General features: G+C 39.0%; 1 protein-coding gene and 1 pseudogene across 7 annotated transcripts in view; both read left to right on the top strand.

Annotated features, from left to right (window-relative positions):
• Positions 1-19,733, top strand: part of CFAP44 (cilia and flagella associated protein 44) — a 131,967-nt gene that overhangs the window by 62,087 nt on the left and 50,147 nt on the right. For all 7 annotated transcript variants that reach the window (XR_011387872.2, XR_016233084.1, XR_016233085.1 and 4 more), the window contains 6 exons: positions 1,238-1,396; positions 2,819-3,049; positions 10,236-10,381; positions 11,324-11,594; positions 15,824-15,879; positions 16,023-16,185. Coding sequence is in view for 4 of the 7 variants with exons in the window: in XM_070072115.2 (XP_069928216.1) it covers positions 1,238-1,396; positions 2,819-3,049; positions 10,236-10,381; positions 11,324-11,594; positions 15,824-15,879; positions 16,023-16,185 (1,026 nt within the window). In the remaining 3 variants the exon portion in view is untranslated. The remainder of the gene's footprint in view (positions 1-1,237; positions 1,397-2,818; positions 3,050-10,235; positions 10,382-11,323; positions 11,595-15,823; positions 15,880-16,022; positions 16,186-19,733) is intronic.
• On the top strand, positions 17,130-18,494 carry LOC127482943 (serine/threonine-protein kinase Nek4 pseudogene; annotated as a pseudogene).

The following is a 19,733-nucleotide window of genomic DNA, read 5'->3' as shown; positions in this document are numbered from 1 at the left end:
ACCAACACTCACCAAGCACCATCGTTTAGGCTATGAACACACATTTTCTGTACCTGAATTTCTTCCCTCTTCTAACATGGTAATAATGGCTTTTAGAAGGCAAATAGAATACAAGGTGATCTTTATACTTACATTGCATCAAAACACAATTCAAGGGAATTCGGTCTTCCCCCCTAGCCTCCCCCCCCAACTCGTGGATCTAATCGATAACCTGATATCCACAACTTCCAGTCACCTGCTCTGGGCATTCCTTGTTAAGTCCAAGAAGCCACAGAACATTTATACGTGGTGCTTCCTTTACATAGCATACTCCCTCAAACCCCTCTCTAACCCTATTATGCAAAAATATTTTATTCATCCTTCACCTTGAGGCTCAGATAATTCCTCCTCAGAAAGTCTTATACACTCTGCTTTTTCTCATGGCACTCCTGCAGTACATTTACAATTATAATTTTCACTTACTGTGTGATTTGCTAAATGACAGGCTGTCTTGTTAGTGATAAGCTCTGTAATGGCAGAGACTATACTCATTTTTCTTATAATTTTATGCCTTACACCTAACATAATGCTGAGTTCATAATAGGTATATAACAGATAATTAAAGAATAAAATATTTGAATGAATAAACATTTCAAATTATCTGTCTGTGAAATATCAAGATGGGGATTTCCCATATGTGATTTTGGCACCAAATGAGAGATCTGGACCAGAGACATTAATTTGGAATCTAATTGCATGTGAGTAGTAATGAGAACTCTAAGATTTTCCAGGGAATACTTAGGGAGAGGAGACAAAACTTTGGGAACATGCATATTTAATGAAATCAGGAAGTTAGAAGATGAGCTGGCAAAGGCAGCTGAGATGGAGTATACCACCCACACACTACAGATTTCCTGTGCCAGTTCTAATTCTAATATTCTCCCCTTTGGGCTAAGAGATTTCACAATCACACATTTGGCTCAGAAATATGGTACAGCATCTATAAAAGAGCCAAATTGTAATCTAATTTCAACAATTAGTTTGCTAAGTAATAATTGTTTAATGATACTTGATACTAATAATTATGTAATAATTATTAATAAACTTGACTTATTACCAAAAGCTACAATGAGGAATGAACTATATTTTCAAAGTGGTCAATATGAATGGTGATTACATTTTTCCTGATTTATAACCTTTTAGAACTATACTTCTAGAAATATGCATAAATGTAAATTGTATGTTTAATCACTTTTAGCCTGAGAGTACTTTACTGATTATCTGTGAGAATGGTTATGTTCTTGAAGCTCCATGTCCAACCATAAAAGAAGAGGATGATCATGATGTTGTCTCCTATGAAATCAAAGACATGTGCTTGAAGTGTTTCCATTACTCAAGTGTCAAATCTAAGATTCTGGTATGAGATGTTCTTCAGTCTTCTTTCCTAATATTTTTTTCTTTCCTTATAATATAAAGTATCTTTGTTAAGTGTTGGGGGAGTACAAAGAAGAATAAAATATAGACCTTGACCTTAAATAGTTTATAATCTGATAGAAAAGGAGAAACTATATTAGCTAACTGTATTGAAATGATAAATAATTAAGATAATAAAAGCGCAAAGAAAGGGATGTTGGGTGTGTAGAGGAAAGAAGAGATGATTCTGATGGAGAGGTGGGAGAAGGCAATGGTAACCGCATGGCAATGACATTTCTTTTTTTTTTTTTTATTTTATTTTATTTTATTTTTTTTTTTGACAGGCAGAGTGGACAGTGAGAGAGAGAGACAGAGAGAAAGGTCTTCCTTTGCCGTTGGTTCACCCTCCAATGGCCGCCGCGGCCGGCGCGCTGCAGCCGGCGCACCGCGCTGATCCGATGGCAGGAGCCAGGAGCCAGGTGCTTATCCTGGTCTCCCATGGTGTGCAGGGCCCAAGCACCTGGGCCATCCTCCACTGCACTCCCGGGCCACAGCAGAGAGCTGGCCTGGAAGAGGGGCAACCGGGACAGAATCCGGCGCCCCAACCGGGACTAGAACCCGGTGTGCCGGCGCCGCTAGGCGGAGGATTAGCCTAGTGAGCCGCGGCGCCGGCCCGGCAATGACATTTCATACATAAACAATGGGGAAATGTTTGAGAGGTCCAGATGGAGAGGATGACAACAAACGCTGGGAGAACATCCTGAGAGATGGCAGTTGTGAATCTGTGCTGTGTTCAGGAAATGAAGGTTTAGTGGTGAAATGGAATGATCTGATTTGTGGAGGGATGTGGCAGCAGTCTTTGCATGGAGCTCATTGAATGCCTGGAAAGTCATTTCAGTTTAGACCACTGGGCTCCGTGCTGACTTTTTGAGAAGGGGATTGGTATGATGAAATCATATAAACTAGGGAGATCATTCTGAGGGGGTAAAGAGAATGAAGAGGTAGAAGATGGGAGGCAGAGATACGTTTTCCAGTGTTCAGCTGATAGATTATGAGGACCTAACTCACAGAATTACTAAAGCTGGAAGCAGCTCTTCATGGACCATTTCAGTCTACCTGCTTCCTGGGTTGACAGTCACAGGCTCCTAGAGCAGCTGTACTTAGCGCCCTTCTTAGGAAAGCAATGACCAAATGATTTCTATAAAACCAGGATTTATGGCAGTAAACAAAAATGACATACTCCAGTGATCTGGAAGCTTTAATGATATAAATAGATACACGAACTGATAATTATTTCAAATGTTATTATTTGTCGTATCAGTGCTGTTTTTCCTAGAATCCCATCTTCCTTCTAATTTCCTTGTCTTCTCTAATAGTATAAATGATTGTTAATTATTTTCTATGTACTTAATGTCTCTTTTAAAAGAGGTTAATAGAAATTGAGAAAAGAAAGAAGAAAAAGGAATTGAAGGAAAAGGAAAGGGAAGCACGGAGGAAGCTAAAAGAAGAAATGGGAGAAGATGGAGGGAAAGAACTCCTGGACGAGGGGGAGGAAGAGGAGGAAGAGGAGCCATTACCTGAACTCTTCATGCCGCCAACCCCGTCTCCCATCCTGTGTGGATTTTACTCTGGGCCAGAGAAATTCTGGCTTTCTTTTGTGAGTAAAATTGTAACAGTGTTTACCTTAGCCCTATTCTGTTATGCTTCATAGTCATTATTCATCACCAAGTTCTTAGTTTCTTACTTTTATGTTAATAATTCTTGAAGTTGTGAGTTTGAGGATTGAATATGTTACAGTTTTTTAAAAATCATCTTAGCATCTCTTTTATACATCTGTCTGTTATATCTGTCGTCAACCATGATAGTAATACCTGCTCCAGGCAGGTCAAAGGGTAGAAGGGAAAGGAGCTATGGGGTTGTCCAGCTAAGTCTGTCATTTTTCAGTTTTAAAATAGTAGCTCTCCTGGCAGCACTGTCCTGTAGACTTTTTGCTTACTTTCATTGTCTGCAACCGTGTGATCATTTGGAAGTCTAAGATGAGTGTTTTAAGATGTTCTCATTACCACCTTGAAAAAGATTGAGACTTAGCAAGTAAGGAAGAAGAGGAAAATGGATATTAGGAAGACCTGTACCAGGGACTGTCAGAATGTTATGGGAATACACTCTCTCATGGTATATTTCCTAATCTTATCATGAAATGTTTGATCAATCTGTTACAAAGCAAGATTTCCTTCATTAAAGATGTGGCAATTTTCAATTCCATCTACAAAAACATGACAAAAGTATGTATGAAAGATCATTACTAACTCATACCAAGTCCAGGTCTTTGGCCAGGCTGGGATTCTGACCAGCCAAGGACTGTGGCTGTAAGGAGTGATAGGAGTTGACTCCTCAACTGTTCCTGGAATTATACTTTTTGTTGCCACTTCAAAGAAAGCAAGCAGCAAAAAGGATGTAAAGTAGTCTTGGAAGCACCAAAGGACCCCGTTTTAGTGCAAAACCTTTATGTCTTTCTTCTGTGACTTATGAACTGATTGTTAATGACTATTATTATGTGGAGTTCAAGGAGTAAAGAGATAAATAAGGCACAGTTCTTGCCTTCAGGAAATCTCATATACCAGAAAAAGGCACAGGAAGAATTAACTGTAATACATTAGGTTTCTAGTGTCCTGGAAATATATGTAGAAAAATATTAATTACTAAACATACTTACTGCTTACTTTTAGGGTTGTCAAATAAATATTATATGGATATACACTAAAAATTGTTTTTTATTTATCTGAAATTTCAATTTAACTGGGCATCTTGTATTCTTACTTGCTAACTATGATAACCTACTTAATCTGTACCAGGGCCCATTTTAAGTGATTTACTTAATCCACCTGTTAAATACATGCCATTATTACTTATATTTTGCATATGAAGAAATGCATGGAGATGATAAGTAACTTATCTAAGATCATATAACAAATGAGGCCTGAACTAGGATGTGAACTCAGGTAGTCTGGGTCCAGAGTCCATGCCCTTAACCATTAATCTGTACTAACAAACAAGGTTACAGCACAGTTCACAGAAATAGTGACACTAACCCTATTGCATCCAACTATATGCCAACTCTGTGCCTTCAGCCAAGCAGGTGCTGTAGAAAAAACATTCTCATTTTGAAGGCATGACCATAGTTTTTGAAAGTCCTGTAAAGAGCTAACTGTGGTCATGGGCTTCACTTCTTCACTTCCAATTTGATCTTCTACCCATTCCAGTTAGGCTTTTATTTCCATAACTTCACTTTTAATTTTTTCTTTTCTTTTCTTTTTTTCTTTTTTTTTTTTTTTTTTGGCATTTCCTATGAGCACTGGTTCAAGTTACAGATGCTATACCTCTGCCCAACTCTCTGCTAATGTGCCTGGAATAGCAGCAAAAGATGGCCCAAATGCTTGGGCCCCTGCCACCCACGTAGGAGGCCTGAATGGAATTCCTGGCTCCTGGCTACCACTTGGCCCAGTCCTGGCCATGGCAGCCATTTGGGGAGTAAAACATCAGATGGAAGTGCCCGCTCCCTTGTTCTCTCTCTCTTGCTCTTGCTCTCTCCCTCTCTCCCTCTCTCTCCCTTTCTCTGTCACTCTGCCTTTCAAATAAGTAAATAAATCAATCTTTAAAATTTTATTGGCCATTTGTATATCATCTTTTGAGAAATGTCTGTTCAGGTCATTTTGCTCATTTTAAAATAGAATTGTTTGTTTTATTTGCTGCTGAATTATTTGAGGTCCTTGTCTCATGACTGATTTGCAAATATACTGGTTGTCTGTTTACTTTTTTGATTATTTCCTTTGCTGTAAAGAAACTTTTTAGTTGGATGTAATCCCATTTGCTTATTTTTGCTTTTGTTGTCTATGCTTTTGGGGTGAGAGGGAGCTGAACAGGGAGCTGGAGGGAGAGGAGAAGTAGGATTTTATTTGTTTTAGTAGTCTTCAATTCTTGTCCGGTCTAGCTAAAGACTTGACAATTTTGTTTATTTTATTTTTTTAAAGATCTATTTATTTATTTTTTAAAGATTTTTATTTATTTTTGTTTGAGAGGTAGAGTTACAGATAGTGAGAGGGAGACATAGAAAGGTCTTCTGTCTGTTGGTTCACTCCCCAGATGGCTGCCATGGCCAGAGCTGCGCTGATCTGAAGCCAGGAGCCAGGAGCTTCTTCCAGGTCTCCCACACGGGTACAGGGGCCCAAGGACTTGGGCCATCTTCTACTGCTTTCCCAGGTCACAGCAAAGAGCTGGATTGGAAGAGGAGCAGCCGGGACTAGAACCGGCGCCCGTATGGGATGCCTGCACTGCAGGTGGAGGATTAACCTACTGTGCCACAGCGCTGGTCCCTAAAGATTTATTTATTTACTTGAAAGAGTTACAGAGGGAGAGAGAAAGAGAGAGAGAGAGACAGAGACAGAGACAAATAGAGAGAGGACTTCCATCCAGTGGTTTACTCCCCAGTTGGCCGCAATAGTCGGAGCTGCGCCTATCTGAAGCCGGAAGCTAGGAGCTTCCTCCAGGTCTTCCACGGGGATGCAGGGACCAAAGGACTTGGGCCATCTTCTACTGCTTTCCCAGGCTACAACAGAGAGCTAGATCAGAAGTGGAGCAGCTGGGACTTGAACTGGTGCCCATAAGGGATGCCGACACTGCAGCCGGTGGCTTTACTCACTATGCCACAGCACTGGCCCCAATTTTGTTTATTTTAAAAAACCCAAATTGAAAATGAATCTTGATGAATAATGGGATGGGGGAGGGAGTAGGAGATGGGATGGTTGCTGGTGGGAGGGAAGTTATGGGGGGAAAAGCTGCTATAATCAGAAAGTTGTACTTTCAAAACTTATATTTATTAAATGAAAGTTAAAAAAAATAAAAATCAGGAAGAAAAGAAAAAAATGTTCTTTTCATGATCTCTTGTCTTTTTTTTTAAGTTTCTCATTTATTTCTTCTCTGATCTTTGTTATTCTTTCCTTTTGCTAATTTTGGGTTTGGTTTGTTCTTCCTTTTCTAGTTCTTTGTGTTGTATCATTAGGCTGTGTATTTGTACACTTTGTATTTTTTTCAAAGTAGGCACTTACTACTATAAAATTGTCTCCTCATAATTCTCTTTTATGTATGACATAGATTTGGTATATTGTGTTTTCATTTTCATTTGTTTTGAGAGACTTTGAGATTTCCCTCTTGACCCATTAGTCATTCAAGAGAATGTTGTTTAATATCCAGTATTCGTACAGTTTTTAAAGTTTCTCTCATATTTATTTCCAGTTTTATTCCATTGTGGTCAGAGAAGATACTTGTTATTATTTTTATTTTCTTATTTTTTTAAATTAAACTTTTCAATTATGAGAGAGAGAGAGCTTCTGTCATACACTGATTCACTCTCCAAATGCCTGTAACAATTGGGTGGGAAAGTAACCTGGTACAGCCACTGTGGAAGACAGTATGGAGATACCTCAGAAATCTGGTTATAGACCTACCATATGACCCAGTCATCCCACTGCTGGGAATTCACCCAAGGGAAATAAAATCAGCATATGAAACAGTTATCTGTACCCCCATGTTTGTTGCAACCCATTTCACAATAGCTAAGATATGGAATCAACCCAAATGCCCATCAAATGAAGACTGGATAAAGATATTATGGGATATGTACACCGTGGAATATTACACAGCAGTAAAAAAAAGTGAAATTCTGTCGTTTGCAACAAAGTAGATGATACTGGAAAACATCACGCTTAGTGAAATGTGCCAGTCCCAAAAGGACAAATACCATATGTTTTCCTTGATATTGATAACTAATAGAGCACCTGAAAGATAATCTATAGAAGTGAAATTGTCACTATGAGATGCAATGGCTTTGAACAGCCCTTGTTTTGATTGTTGAGGAACAGTTTTTTGTTTTTTTACTATTTGTTGAACTCTACTTTGTATAGAATTAACCGAATATAACCTTGTATAAAGTTAGTTGAAAATAGATCTCAGTGAAAAATAAAAATGGAAATAGGAGAGAGAGGAGGAAGAGGGGTAAGAATGTGCGTGGGATGGCAGGTATGGTGGGAGGAATCACTATAATCCTATAGTTGTACTTATGAAATGCATGAAGTTTGTTTTCCTTAAATAAAAGGCTTCTGGGGGAAAAATAAAGTGAATTTCTGTAGACAGCATATATTGTTTTTATTTTTTTCACACATTAGACCAGGCTATATTTTAAAATGGGAGATTTAATCTGTTTATGATTATTATTTTTTTAAGATTTATTTATTTATTTGAAAGTCAGAGTTACACAGAGAGAGGAGAGACAGAAAGAGAGAGAAAGGTCTTCCATCCACTGGTTCACTCCCCAATTGGCCACAATGGCCGGAGCTGCCCCGATCCAAAGCCAGGAGCCAGGAGCTTCTTCCAGGTCTCCCACACGGGTGCAGGGGCCCAAGGTCTTGGGCCATCTTCTACTGCTTTCCCAGGCCATAGCAGAGAGCTGGGTTGGAAGTGGAGCAGCCGGGTCTTGAACCAGCGCCCATATGGGATGCCAGCACCTCAGGCCAGGGCGTTAACCCGCTGCGCCACAGCCCTGGCCCCTATGGTTATTATTAATAAGTAAATACATACTTCTGTCACTTTGTTAATTGTTTTCTGCTCATCATCATTCTTACTTGTGGTTCGCTTTCTTTATGTCCTTGTTGTGTCTCCCATAATGAGTTTTGTGCTTTCACATGCTTTTGTGATGCTAGTTGTTATAATTCTACTTCTAATGTAGGATTCCCTTAGGCTTTGCTTGTAGGGCTGATCTCATGATAATGAATTCCCTTAGTTTTTGTTAGTCTTGCAAAGACTTTATTTCTCCTTAATTTCTGAAGTATGGTGTTCCTGGGTATAGTAGTTTTGATTGGCAAGTTTTTTTTCTTTCAGGCCTTTGAAAATTTCTCACTTTCTTCTGGTTTGCAAGGTTTCTGCTGAGAAGTTTCCTATTAGTCTAACAGGAATATCTTTAAATGTGACTTGACACTTTCTGCTTGTGCTTTTTAGAATTATTCTTTGTCTTTTACTTTTAACAGTTTGCTTATATATAAGCATATATATATATATATATATATATATATATATATATATATATAAGCAGTATTCCCAAAGAAGGTCCTTTTGTTGTTATTGAGTCAATTAGTAGTCCTTTGAGCTTCCTGGACCTGAATGTTCATAACTTCCCCATGACTTGGACAGTGTTTAGCAATTATTTTATTGAATAGGCTTTCTATGCCTTTCTTCTTCTCTTCATCTGGAACATCCATAATAATTTTTAAAAAAGATTTATTTATTTATTTGAAAGAGTTACACAGAAAGAGGAGAGGCAGAGAGAAAGATCTGCCATCCACTGGTTCACTCCCCAATCAGCCACAACGGCTGGAACTGGGCCAATCCAAAGCCAGGAGACAGGAGCTTCCTCCAGGTCTTCCACGGACATGCAGGGGCCCAAGCACTTGGCCCATCTTCTACTGCTTTCCCAGGGCATAACAGAGAGTTGGATCAGAAGTGGAGTAGCTGGGACTTGAACTGGTGCTCATATGGGATGCCGGCACTGCAGGTCGCGGCTTTACCTGCTATGCCACAGTGCCGGCCCCATCCATAATCTTAATATTTGCCACTTAATGGTGTCCTATAAATCTCATAGGCTTTCTTCATTCTTTTGACTTTTCTCTCTTTTTTTTTTGTCTAAGTTTTTGCAAAAGAATAGTCTTTAAGCTTAGAAATTCTCCTGTTTGATCCAATCTGCTCTTGTTGCTCTCAATTATATTTCTTAATTTCAATTATTCAATTCTCTAGCTCAGAGATTTCTATTTTATTCTTTTTTAAATGATTTCTGTATCTTTGCTAAATTTCTCATTCATATAATGAATTTATCTGCTTTTGTTGACTTTTCTTTCTGTTTTCTTTTATATCTCTTTTAAGTTTTCCTTAAAATCATTTTTTAATGCTTTGTCAGGTGATTCATCAGTTTTCCCTGTCTTCAGGATCTATTGCCAGAGAACTAGTGTGTTCCTTTGGAGGTACCATGTTGCCATGTTTTCTTAATGTTTCTTGTGGTCTTGCATTGATATTTGGGCATCTGACACACCAGTTGCCTCTACCAATTTTATGGGGTGGCTTTTATTGTCAAAGGTTTTGTTCTGGTGATGTGTCTTAGGATGTTGGTTGGATAGGCTATTACCATTGCTTCCTAGTATGTGCTTTGAGGTAGTAGTATTCATGTAGGTTTTCAGCATAATCAGTATGGGTAATGTCTCAGTGACCTAAGCTGTAGGGTTTGTGGGAAACATCTTAGGTGGAAGAGCTTTGTTGGCATGGGATACCTGGCTGTGGTTTTTGGCTCTTGTCACTTTCAAAGATCCCACGGGGGCAAGACTGCTCTGGCAGACACATGCATCTGAAGTGTAGCTGATATGGCAGAAATGTAGAATATGCGCATTTCTGTCTGGAGTGGGCCCACCACAGTGGACCCCAGTGGGTGTGGTCATTATGTCTGGTGGTGTACTGGGGCACCTGTCAGTGTTTGAGAGCTATATGGGAGCCATACTGTACCAGTGTGTCCTTACAGGGTAACTTCTAAGCACAAACCTTCATATGCACTTATAATTATATAGTTGCATATAAATGAATGATGGGGATACTTTATGAAAATAATGAAATATATCAAGAATCATAGAAGTCATATAAAGTATATGTTTTAAAGCATCTATTTTATGTTTTTAAAATTTGGAATAATAAAAAAATTGTCAAATGTGTTATGTCCACGTATCACATTCTTTGATATTTATCTATTTTGACAGGGTGGCTATGATTCTGGTTTTCTGTATCACTGTGCATTCCCCTCATATGATAAAGAGAGTGATTTCAAAGAACAGAAAGATGAACCTTTTGATTTCTGTTTTCTTGAGGATACAGAAGATAACCCCATCCAAGCTATCACTTTCAGGTGAACAGAATTTTTTAAAGTTTGTTAGAAAAAAAAAACTATATCCCATTAGCGTTGGTGTTTATGTTCATTAAAGGTATTGTAATTTTTAAAGGATCCATCCAGATGAAGGGATACTCAAACAACATTTGGATGAATGAATGAACAAATAAATAAATAAAAGCTAGTCCTGAAATTGCATTTAAACCCACCCATCACCTACTTTTTCAGAATTTGTGTTTATCACATTATTGAATTGTGTGGATGTACCTTCTGTTACTTAGGAGGACGCTCCGACTGCATGGTCAGAAAGTGAAGGATTAGGATGACATGATTCTAGAGAAAAAATTTTCATTATTTTCCATTGGATATAAAAGAACTGATCATATATGCCAGTAATTCATCTGAAGATGTAATACAGTGCATCCAAACTTCAAATTGACTTTTTTTTTTCCCTCAGTCCTTAGTTTGTTAAGGCTGCCAGAATAAAATATCACAGCCTATAGGCTTACACAATGGAAATTTATTTTCTCCGTTCTGGAGGCTGGAGTTTCAGGCTGAAACTGTCACCAGATTTGGATTTTCTTGAGGTCTCTCTCCTTGCCTTGCAGATATCTGCCTCCTCACTCTGTCCTGGCCTGGTATTTCCTATATGCATGGTATCCCTGGTGCCTCTCTGCCTGTGTCCTAATCTCCATTTCTTGTAAGGATGCCAGTCAGACTGGATTAGGACCACCTTAAGGTTCTCATTTTAACTTAATTACTCCTTTAAAGAGCCTGTCTCACGGTACAGCTACTTCTGAGGTATTAGGAGTTTGGACTTCAACACAGGAATTTTCAGTATATGCAGTTCAATCCATACGTTTTTGCTATTAAAAATGTATTCATTTGGCAATTAATTGGAAATTGAAAATTACCTTTAGATTAACAGGAACAATTATTTACTTTCTTTTTGTTTCATAGCATTAACCAAACTATGATGTTTTGTGGAATGAGAAATGGAGCAATTCGAGTCTATACCTTAAGTGAGAATGATACTTCATTAGCCAATTTGGTGGAATATTGGCACTTCAGTATGCATGACAATAATTATGGATGCATTAAAAGCATTTCTACTAGTTTTGATGACCGTTTTTTGGTGACTGCTGGAGCAGATAGTAATATCTTTATTTTTAACATTTTTTCTGAATTTGTATTAAAGAAAGAACTCAAAGCCAAAGTGCCATCTCCCAGGGTATGTAAGTAACTAAACAAACCAATTAACTAACTAATAGCCATAATGATAATTGCAAACTTTATTTTAGAATAGTGATGTTAAAATTATTAGTATTTTTAAAAACTTAAAACTGTTTAGACACATTCACCTTGTAGTCTGATCTTCCTACAAATATTATAATTTTATTTCCTAATGCTTCTTTATCTGACATTAATGGTATTGTGTTTCTTTTATTACTAAAGGTTGTTGTTCCCTAAACTAAGAAAGAATACATCAATTTTTCTGTGTCAATTTATTTTTTCATATTTTAAAAATTTATACAGACAACAAATTTCATGTGTCTCATATATACAGTTTTAAGAACATAATAATACTTCCCACCCTACTCTCCCCTCCTTCCTTGCTCCCACCCTCTGTCTTCTTTATTTATTTTTCTTTTATATTTTACAATGACATACTTCTAACTTACTTTATAATCGCAAGCTTTATTCTCCACTAAATAAAGAATTCAACTGGTAATAAGTAGAAAAACATTGTCAGTCAATCTCTTAATCAAGTTTTTTGAAAGATGCACATTTTTTTCAGATATATATTTTGGTTTTTATTCATTCATTATAGAAAAAAGTATAAGCCTTGGTATTAGAACATGATAATGTGAATCATGATCAAAGACTCAGTATGGATTGGGTGTTACGGTGGGATAAGCGTCTACTCAGGACACTTAAATCTGATACTGGAGTGCTGGTTCAGGTCCAGACTCCTCCATGCTTCCCACCCAGCTTCCTGCTAATGCATCTGGGAGGCAACAGATGATGCCATAAGTACTTGAATTCGTGACTCAAGAAAGTTACCTATTAAATGGGAACCCAACATGCTCATAGGAATGATCTTTCTAATATAACTATGTGGGAGACCCAGATGGAATTCCTGGTCTCTCTGTATCTCTGTCCCTCTGCCTTTCAAGTAAATAAGTCTTTTTTTCAGTATAAATTATTTTATTCTTTGGCTATATAGATTATTCTTGGCTTTTGAGGAAGATTGAGATTTTGGATCCCCAAATTATGTATTGTCATAGAACCTGCATTTTCTGTTATCAAGGTGGTTCCTTTGGATAAAACCACTACTTTTTTTTTTTTTTTTTTTGACAGGCAGAGTGGACAGTGAGAGAGAGAGACAGAGAGAAAGGTCTTCCTTTTGCCATTGGTTCACCCTCCAATGGCCGCCGCAGCTGGTGCGCTGCAGCTGGTGCACCGCGCATATCCGAAGCCAGGAGCCAGGTACTTATCCTGGTCTCCCATGGGGTGCAGGGCCCAAGGACTTGGGCCATCCTCCACTGCACTCCCGGGCCACAGCAGAGAGCTGGCCTGGAAGAGGAGCAACCGGGACAGAATCCAGCGCCCCGACCGGGACTAGAACCCGGTGTGCTGGCGCCGCAAGGCAGAGGATTAGCCTAGTGAGCCGTGGCGCTGGCCAAAACCACTACTTATTAACCATTAGAATTTCTCCTGAAGTCTTAGTAGTTATATTAGAAGGACTCTAGTTAAAATTCCTATGAACATGTTGGGTTCCCATTTAATTCGTAACTTTCTTCAAAAGAACACACAATGTAGGGAAGCTATGAGCAGGAAAATTTTCATTGCTTTTAATAGCAGCAAAATTTGGAGTCTGATCCAACATTTAAAGAGGATTAGTCAGGCCGGCGCCGTGGCTCACTAGGCTAATCCTCTGCCTTGCGGCGCCGGCACACCGGTTTCTAGTCCTGGTTGGGGTGCAGGATTCTGTCCCGGTTGCCCCTCTTCCAGGCCAGCTCTCTGCTGTGGCCCGGGAGTGCAGTGGAGGATGGCCCAAGTGCTTGGGCCCTGCACCCCATGGGAGACCAGGAAAAGCACCTGGCTCCTGGCTTCGGATCAGCGCGGTGCGCCGGCTGCAGCGCGCTGGCCGCAGTGTCCATTGGAGGATGAACCAATGGCAAAAGGAGACCTTTCTCTCTGTCTCTCTCTCTCTCACTGTCCACTCTGCCTGTCAAAAAATAAATAAAGAGGATTAGTCTTGGAGAGAGGAATCACAGAAGGAAATGTATATAAACAAAAACAAAATCTTCATATTTTTGTGTACAGTCAGCTTTCTCCTTAGAAGCCTATATGTCTACAAGCACTATTTTTCAAGACATTTATTTATTTATTTGAAAAGCAGAAAGGGGGAAGAGATATTCTATCTGCTGGTTCAGTCCCCAGATGCCCACAAGAGCCAGCACTGTGTCAGGCTAAAGCCAGGAGCCAGGAACTCCACCCAAGTATCCCAAATGGTATCAGGAATCCAAGTACTTGGACCACTGTCTGCTGTCATCCAGGTGCACTAGCAGGAAACTGGATTGGAAGTAGAGTAGCAGCCACTTGAACCTGCATTCCAATATGGGATGTGCTAAACCCACTACACTGCAACATCTGCCCCACCATTTTTTTTCTTTAACCACTAAGGCAGACTGTGCTTTTAAGAAGGTGAAGTCACAAAGAGTTGAAAAAGAAAATAAGACATCTAACTAAGTTCTGTATAGGTCTGAGGTTCTTATCCCACCGTACTTTAGAATTATCTAGGGAAACATTAAAAGTTCAGATGCCTGAGTACTACCAAGAATAATTAAATTAGAATCTCTGAAGTTTAGGTCAAGGCATCAATGTATTAAACAATATTCTGTACATAATTCTAATGTGTAGCCAGGAATTAGGTACAATGGCATACATTTTGGAACTGTAAGGAACATCTTTGTTTAACCCAACCTTATTTTAAACAATTATGTCCAGGACACTGTTGGCTGAATATCAGTATAAGCACTGGAAATCACATGATGCTAGAGACTTAGCTCTGGGCAATAGAAGAATAAAAGTAAATAAAATTTTACATGCTTAACGCCTGAAAAACAGTTAAGTACAATTTATTAGCCATCACTGTATCTTATATTAAGCATGTTTGACTTAACTTTTACTAAAGTCATAAACTTGACTTCCATAAAACTATGTACTCATTTCATATATATATAACACTGTGTTTATATTTCACATTTATAAAAAGTAATCCAACAACTTTATCGACAAATGACAGTAAAATAGACCTTGCATGAGAGATAATAGAGAATTAGACAAGTTCAGTTTTAATTCAGAACCAAGTAGTTGGATTCCTTGTACAGTTGGTTATAATTCGTCATCCTTAACATCACAAACTACAACATTCTACAACATAGCCCCTGAATAGACACATGCTTTTAGATGATTTACTTCAGATTCCCACTTAAACTGATTTACATTTCTGATTTTATCTTTTTCTCTCAAGAAGATTGTATTATTCTGTGAATTTTTCACGCTGTGGCTCACTGGGCTAATCCTCCACCTGCAGTGCCAGTACTCCAGGTTCTAGTCCCATTTGGGGCACCGGTTCTATCCCAGTTGCTCCTCTTCCAGTCCAGCTCTCTACTGTGGCCCGGGAAGGCAGTGGAGGATGGCCCAAGTGCTTGGGCCCTGTACCCGTGTGGGAGACCAGGAAGAAGCACCTGGCTCCTGGCTTCGGATAGGCGCAGTGCGCCAGCCGTGGCAGCCATTTGGGGGGTGAACCAACAGAAGGAAGACCTTTCTTTTTGTCTCTCTCTCTCTCTCACTGTCTAACTCTGCCTGTCAAAAAAAAAAAAAAAAGGTTATATAAAATGCTTACTTAAAATTAAAAATACATTTATGTATTTTAAAATCTCCCTAGGGTACCCATGAGATCCTTGGGAAATTATGCATATAATAAAGTGATATGCTCAAAAACATTTGAAATTAATAATTTAGAAATTTTGTGTGTACATATCCTGTTAATAGCACATTATTAGTAATTTACCATATAAGGAAAAATTGCGGTGTTATTTACAAACATAGACTAGGTTTCTAGACTTTTTCTACCTACTCCTTTAAATGAAGCAGAGACAAGTTTAATCAGGTGCAGGTTTTCTCTAGTTTTGTATGAAGCTATTTTTCAAACTACAGTTATCAGAAATTGGCAGGGCATGAGTGGGAGGGAGGGTAGGGTGGGAAGTATCACTGTGTTCCTGAATCTGTATATATGAAATAGATAGAATTTTTATACCTTGAACAGAATTTTTTTAAGTTGGCAGGGAAAAAACTTCATCTTATTCCTAAATATTTTAATAGAAATATGTGATTATATATATATATATATATTTATATATAAAAAATGTTTTCCTTTACTTCCTCTAGTATGGAATTGAATCAGAGCCAATTCCAGAAGATATTGAAGATCCCAAAGTATACAGGTATGGGAATTTTTGATAAATACTAACTAGGCCTTAGTTTTTGCAAAGCAAGCTAATAGTTGACCAACATAAATGAATTTCAGAATTATCAAATATAAGCTTTCTCATATGCTTTCCTGTCATCTTTTTAAATTTGTTTTCAGTATTGAGAATGCCAGGAGAAAAAGAGAGCATGACAAGTTAATGAAAGAAGTGGAAGAAATAAAGGCTGGGAAGAGAGAGCGAATCAAAGCTTTGAGGAATGAATTTTTGAAACTATTAGCAATGAATAAAGAATTACCAAAGCATATGCAGTTTAAACGGACAGTAAGTCTAAGTAAATTTGATTTTAAGTTTAGCATAAGTTGTTTCTGAATTGTGACCACTACTTTGTCAGTGAATGGGAACAATTAAAATCATCTTTAAGCTTCCCTTTGACCGGTCTGTGTGTTTGCAGCAACTTAACTTTTTTTTTTTTTCCCAAAGATTTTATTTATTTATTTGACAGAAAGAGTTACAGACAGTGAGAGAGAGACAGAAAGAAAGGTCTTCCTTCCGCTGGTTCACTCCCCAGATGGCCGTCAAGGCTGGCACTGCGCCGATCCAAAGCCAGGACCCAAGTGCTTCCTCCTGGTCTCCCATGTGGGTGTAGGGGCCCAAGCACTTGGGCCATCCTCCACTGCCCTCCCGTGCCACAGCTATGAGCTAGACTGGAAGAGGGGCAATCGGGACTAGAACCGGTGCCGATATGGGATGCCGGCACCGCAGGTGGAGGATTAACCTAGTGCGCCACAACAGCAGCCCTGCAACTTAACTTCTTAATGCAGATCCCACCACACAACTTAGTTTGGAAGCACGTAAGCCTCTACATAACACAAGTTTACTATTGGATTTAGTTACTTCTCATTTAATTTTTTTATGACAAGGTTAAGTATAAATATAGGATTGTATCTGGCTGTCAGCGCTTACAGTATATAGCCATAGTGTCTGTAGGGTAGGTATATGTATAATTTGATTTTCTGTGATTCCATTTCTATAATTCATCAAATCTAGTGAGAAGATAGTACCTGGTTGATCCACAAAGTTTCTAAAAGATGACTTAGTATTGTTGTAGCTTTGAAGACAATCACAAAATTGTCAGTTTTATATTAATTTTTTCCCTTTGTGAGTTTGCAAAGTCCCATGTACCTTCCTTGTGATTAGTATTCTTATTTTTTCATTTTTGTTCAAGAAACTCTTCATAAGTGGAATTGCTGTTAGGTCTAAACCTGATGGGGAGTACTTCACAGTCACTAGCCAAGGTCAGTAGGGTAGACAGTGACATCTTACCTGCTGAAAGGAGGGACTCCCTGAGTGATGGCTTAGTTCAGGTGAATCAACATATACACTTAGATGCCTCTAATGAGCCAGAAAATCAATGCTGCATTTCTCAAGTGAAGAAGGAGGGGCTGCTGGATTCCGCTGAGTCCCGGGCTCAACCTGAAAACCTGGCTCCCACTTGCTCCTCTGATGATGGCACTGGTGAAAGGAATGAACCAGTGATGAAGCCTCTGCAACCCCTACACAAAGACCAAAAGCCACAGGACCCGGAGAGTGATACATACAAGAATCTGGGCAGAATCCACACAGGTTTCCAGCCGCACAACTCAGGGTCTGAACCATCTCTGTCTCTACAGAGACGATGGAAGAAAAGAGAACAGACTGAACACACTGGGAAAGAGACAGATCCATGAGGCACCTCCTGGACTTTGCCTTCTCATCCCACTATTGCGAACGTGGTGTTAGATAACACAAAAAGATGCTAAAAACCAAAGTAGAGTGGCCACTGGGTGTGTGAGCGGTTCAAGGAGCTGTGAGCTGTCATCCACAGATCGACCATTATCAGCCCGAGAGAAGCCGACTGAAGCAGTCACGGGAAGAGATGCTCCCCTCGGGCCCTTCAGTGCAGCGGAGCCAGGGAGGCCACAGGAGGAAGGCCAGCCCACCCTGCCCAATGGTCCTCTTCCCCCTGCACGTCACTGAGAGGGGATTGATTCATGGACTGCCTGAGGATGAGCTAAGTCCTTACACAAGTTCGGCTGATGAGTCCGATGAGGCTTCCAGGGAAGGGAAAGGTCGTACAGGGGAATGAGCTGATGACTCAGACTCTGAAGCTGGATTCCGAAGAGAGCTGTGAAGATCTGCCGGTACCAAATCCAGTGTCAGAACTCGCACTCCATCGGAAGTATCGGGACATGTTGGTACTTCACAGGAAAGTTGCAGAGCAGGCCAAACAGCTGCATTTTAAAGGGCTACCTTCAGCCGTCATGCCAGGATCGGAAAAGATCAGAATATTGAAGTCTTGAGAGCGGATATAATCCAGGCCTAGGGGTTCCGCTTTTAGAGCAGGTGAATGATCTTGTGGAAGATGAGGATGAGTTGAAGAGAGAGGTATGTTTGCGGGAGCACAGGGACGAAAAATATATTACATACAGTGTGAAAGCTCTCCCGTTAAAATTTCTTGAAGAAAATGTGAACTTTTGAGAATGTTTTCTACTTGCTTCCAGAACTAAAGACCTATTTTCAGGGCTGGCGCTGTGGCGTAGCAAGTAAAGCCGCTGCCTGCAGTGCTGGCATCTCATATGGGCACCTGTTCAAATCCCGGCTGCTTCACTTCCAATCCAACTCTCTGCTGTGGTCTGAGAAAGCAATGAAAGGTGGCCCAAGTCCTTGGGGCCCTGCACCTGCGTGGGAGACCTGAAAGAAGCTCCTGGCTCCTGGCTTCGGATTAGCGCAGCTCTGGGTGTTTCAGCCAATTGGGGAGTGAACCAGCAGATGGAAGGCCTCTCTCTCTTTCTCTCTCTACCTCTCCTCTCTCTGTGTAACTCTGACTTTCAAATAAATAAATAAATCTTCCAAAAAAAAAAGATATATTTTCCAAGGTTTTTGGCTTAAAAAATGTAACAGTTCTTTGGAACCTATTCAGAATCCTTTTATTTCTTACTGGAAATAAATTGGACAGAACAAAATAATATGAAGCACACAAAGAAAAAAACAGAAACATTGGTTTTCATATTCCCTTTATGAGAAAAAGTTACATGTGGTTACTATTTACTGAGCCTTAAACCACCAACTTTATATCTAGAACTTTATTTTTCTAGGTACTAGTTAGATTAAAAAGGAGTTTTCTAGGTACTAGTTAGATTAAAAAGGAGGCCATAAAATATTGCATTGGAAGTTTTATATTGTACTAAATGATAAAAGCAGTAAGAGAAATTAATGACATGTCCAGCAAAATCATCTGCTATTGTTAATAACCCTTAGGGACTAGTGTTGAAAGTCAATTCACTATCCTGGGAATAGATTTAAAGAATATGAAATTCTTTGTAGTACTTGAGCAACTGAGTTCTTTATTACACATTGATGGACTTTTAATGTTTGATTTTCACTTAATGTTAACCTTATTTAGGGTTTACAAGAATTTAAGAGGTATTTGGTCTTTGTAAATCAGTATGTGTTTGCATCTTTGTTTTACTAGATTTTTCCATTACTTAAAATATTTCTTAAAAGTGAATTCCTTTTTCCATTTAAGCAATTTGTAAGTAAAGTCCAGGTCTTTTTAGTTACATTGGATATATTTAACATCTGTCTCCTGACGTTTGTTTTCTGCACCTCAAGAACTTGTTTGTCTTTCCATATTTTAAATGTACAGCACATATTAGTTTAATAAGAAGGAACGTCCACCCAGGAAATAATTTTTTATGAAATAAAGAATTGTATCTATAAATCGCATTGATTCTGTTCAAAACTAATTAAAAATTAACATGTAACAATTTTAAAAAGTTTAAAATTCTGTATCTGTACATGAAACAGAGGGTCAATACAGTGCATTGATA

Source organism: Oryctolagus cuniculus, chromosome 4 (assembly GCF_051225735.1).
Source record: "Oryctolagus cuniculus isolate XC-2025 breed Fujian yellow rabbit chromosome 4, ASM5122573v1, whole genome shotgun sequence".
Taxonomy (NCBI): Eukaryota; Metazoa; Chordata; class Mammalia; order Lagomorpha; family Leporidae; genus Oryctolagus; species Oryctolagus cuniculus.
Note: the sequence above shows the minus strand (reverse complement) of the source record. Positions and strands in the feature narration are given on the sequence as shown.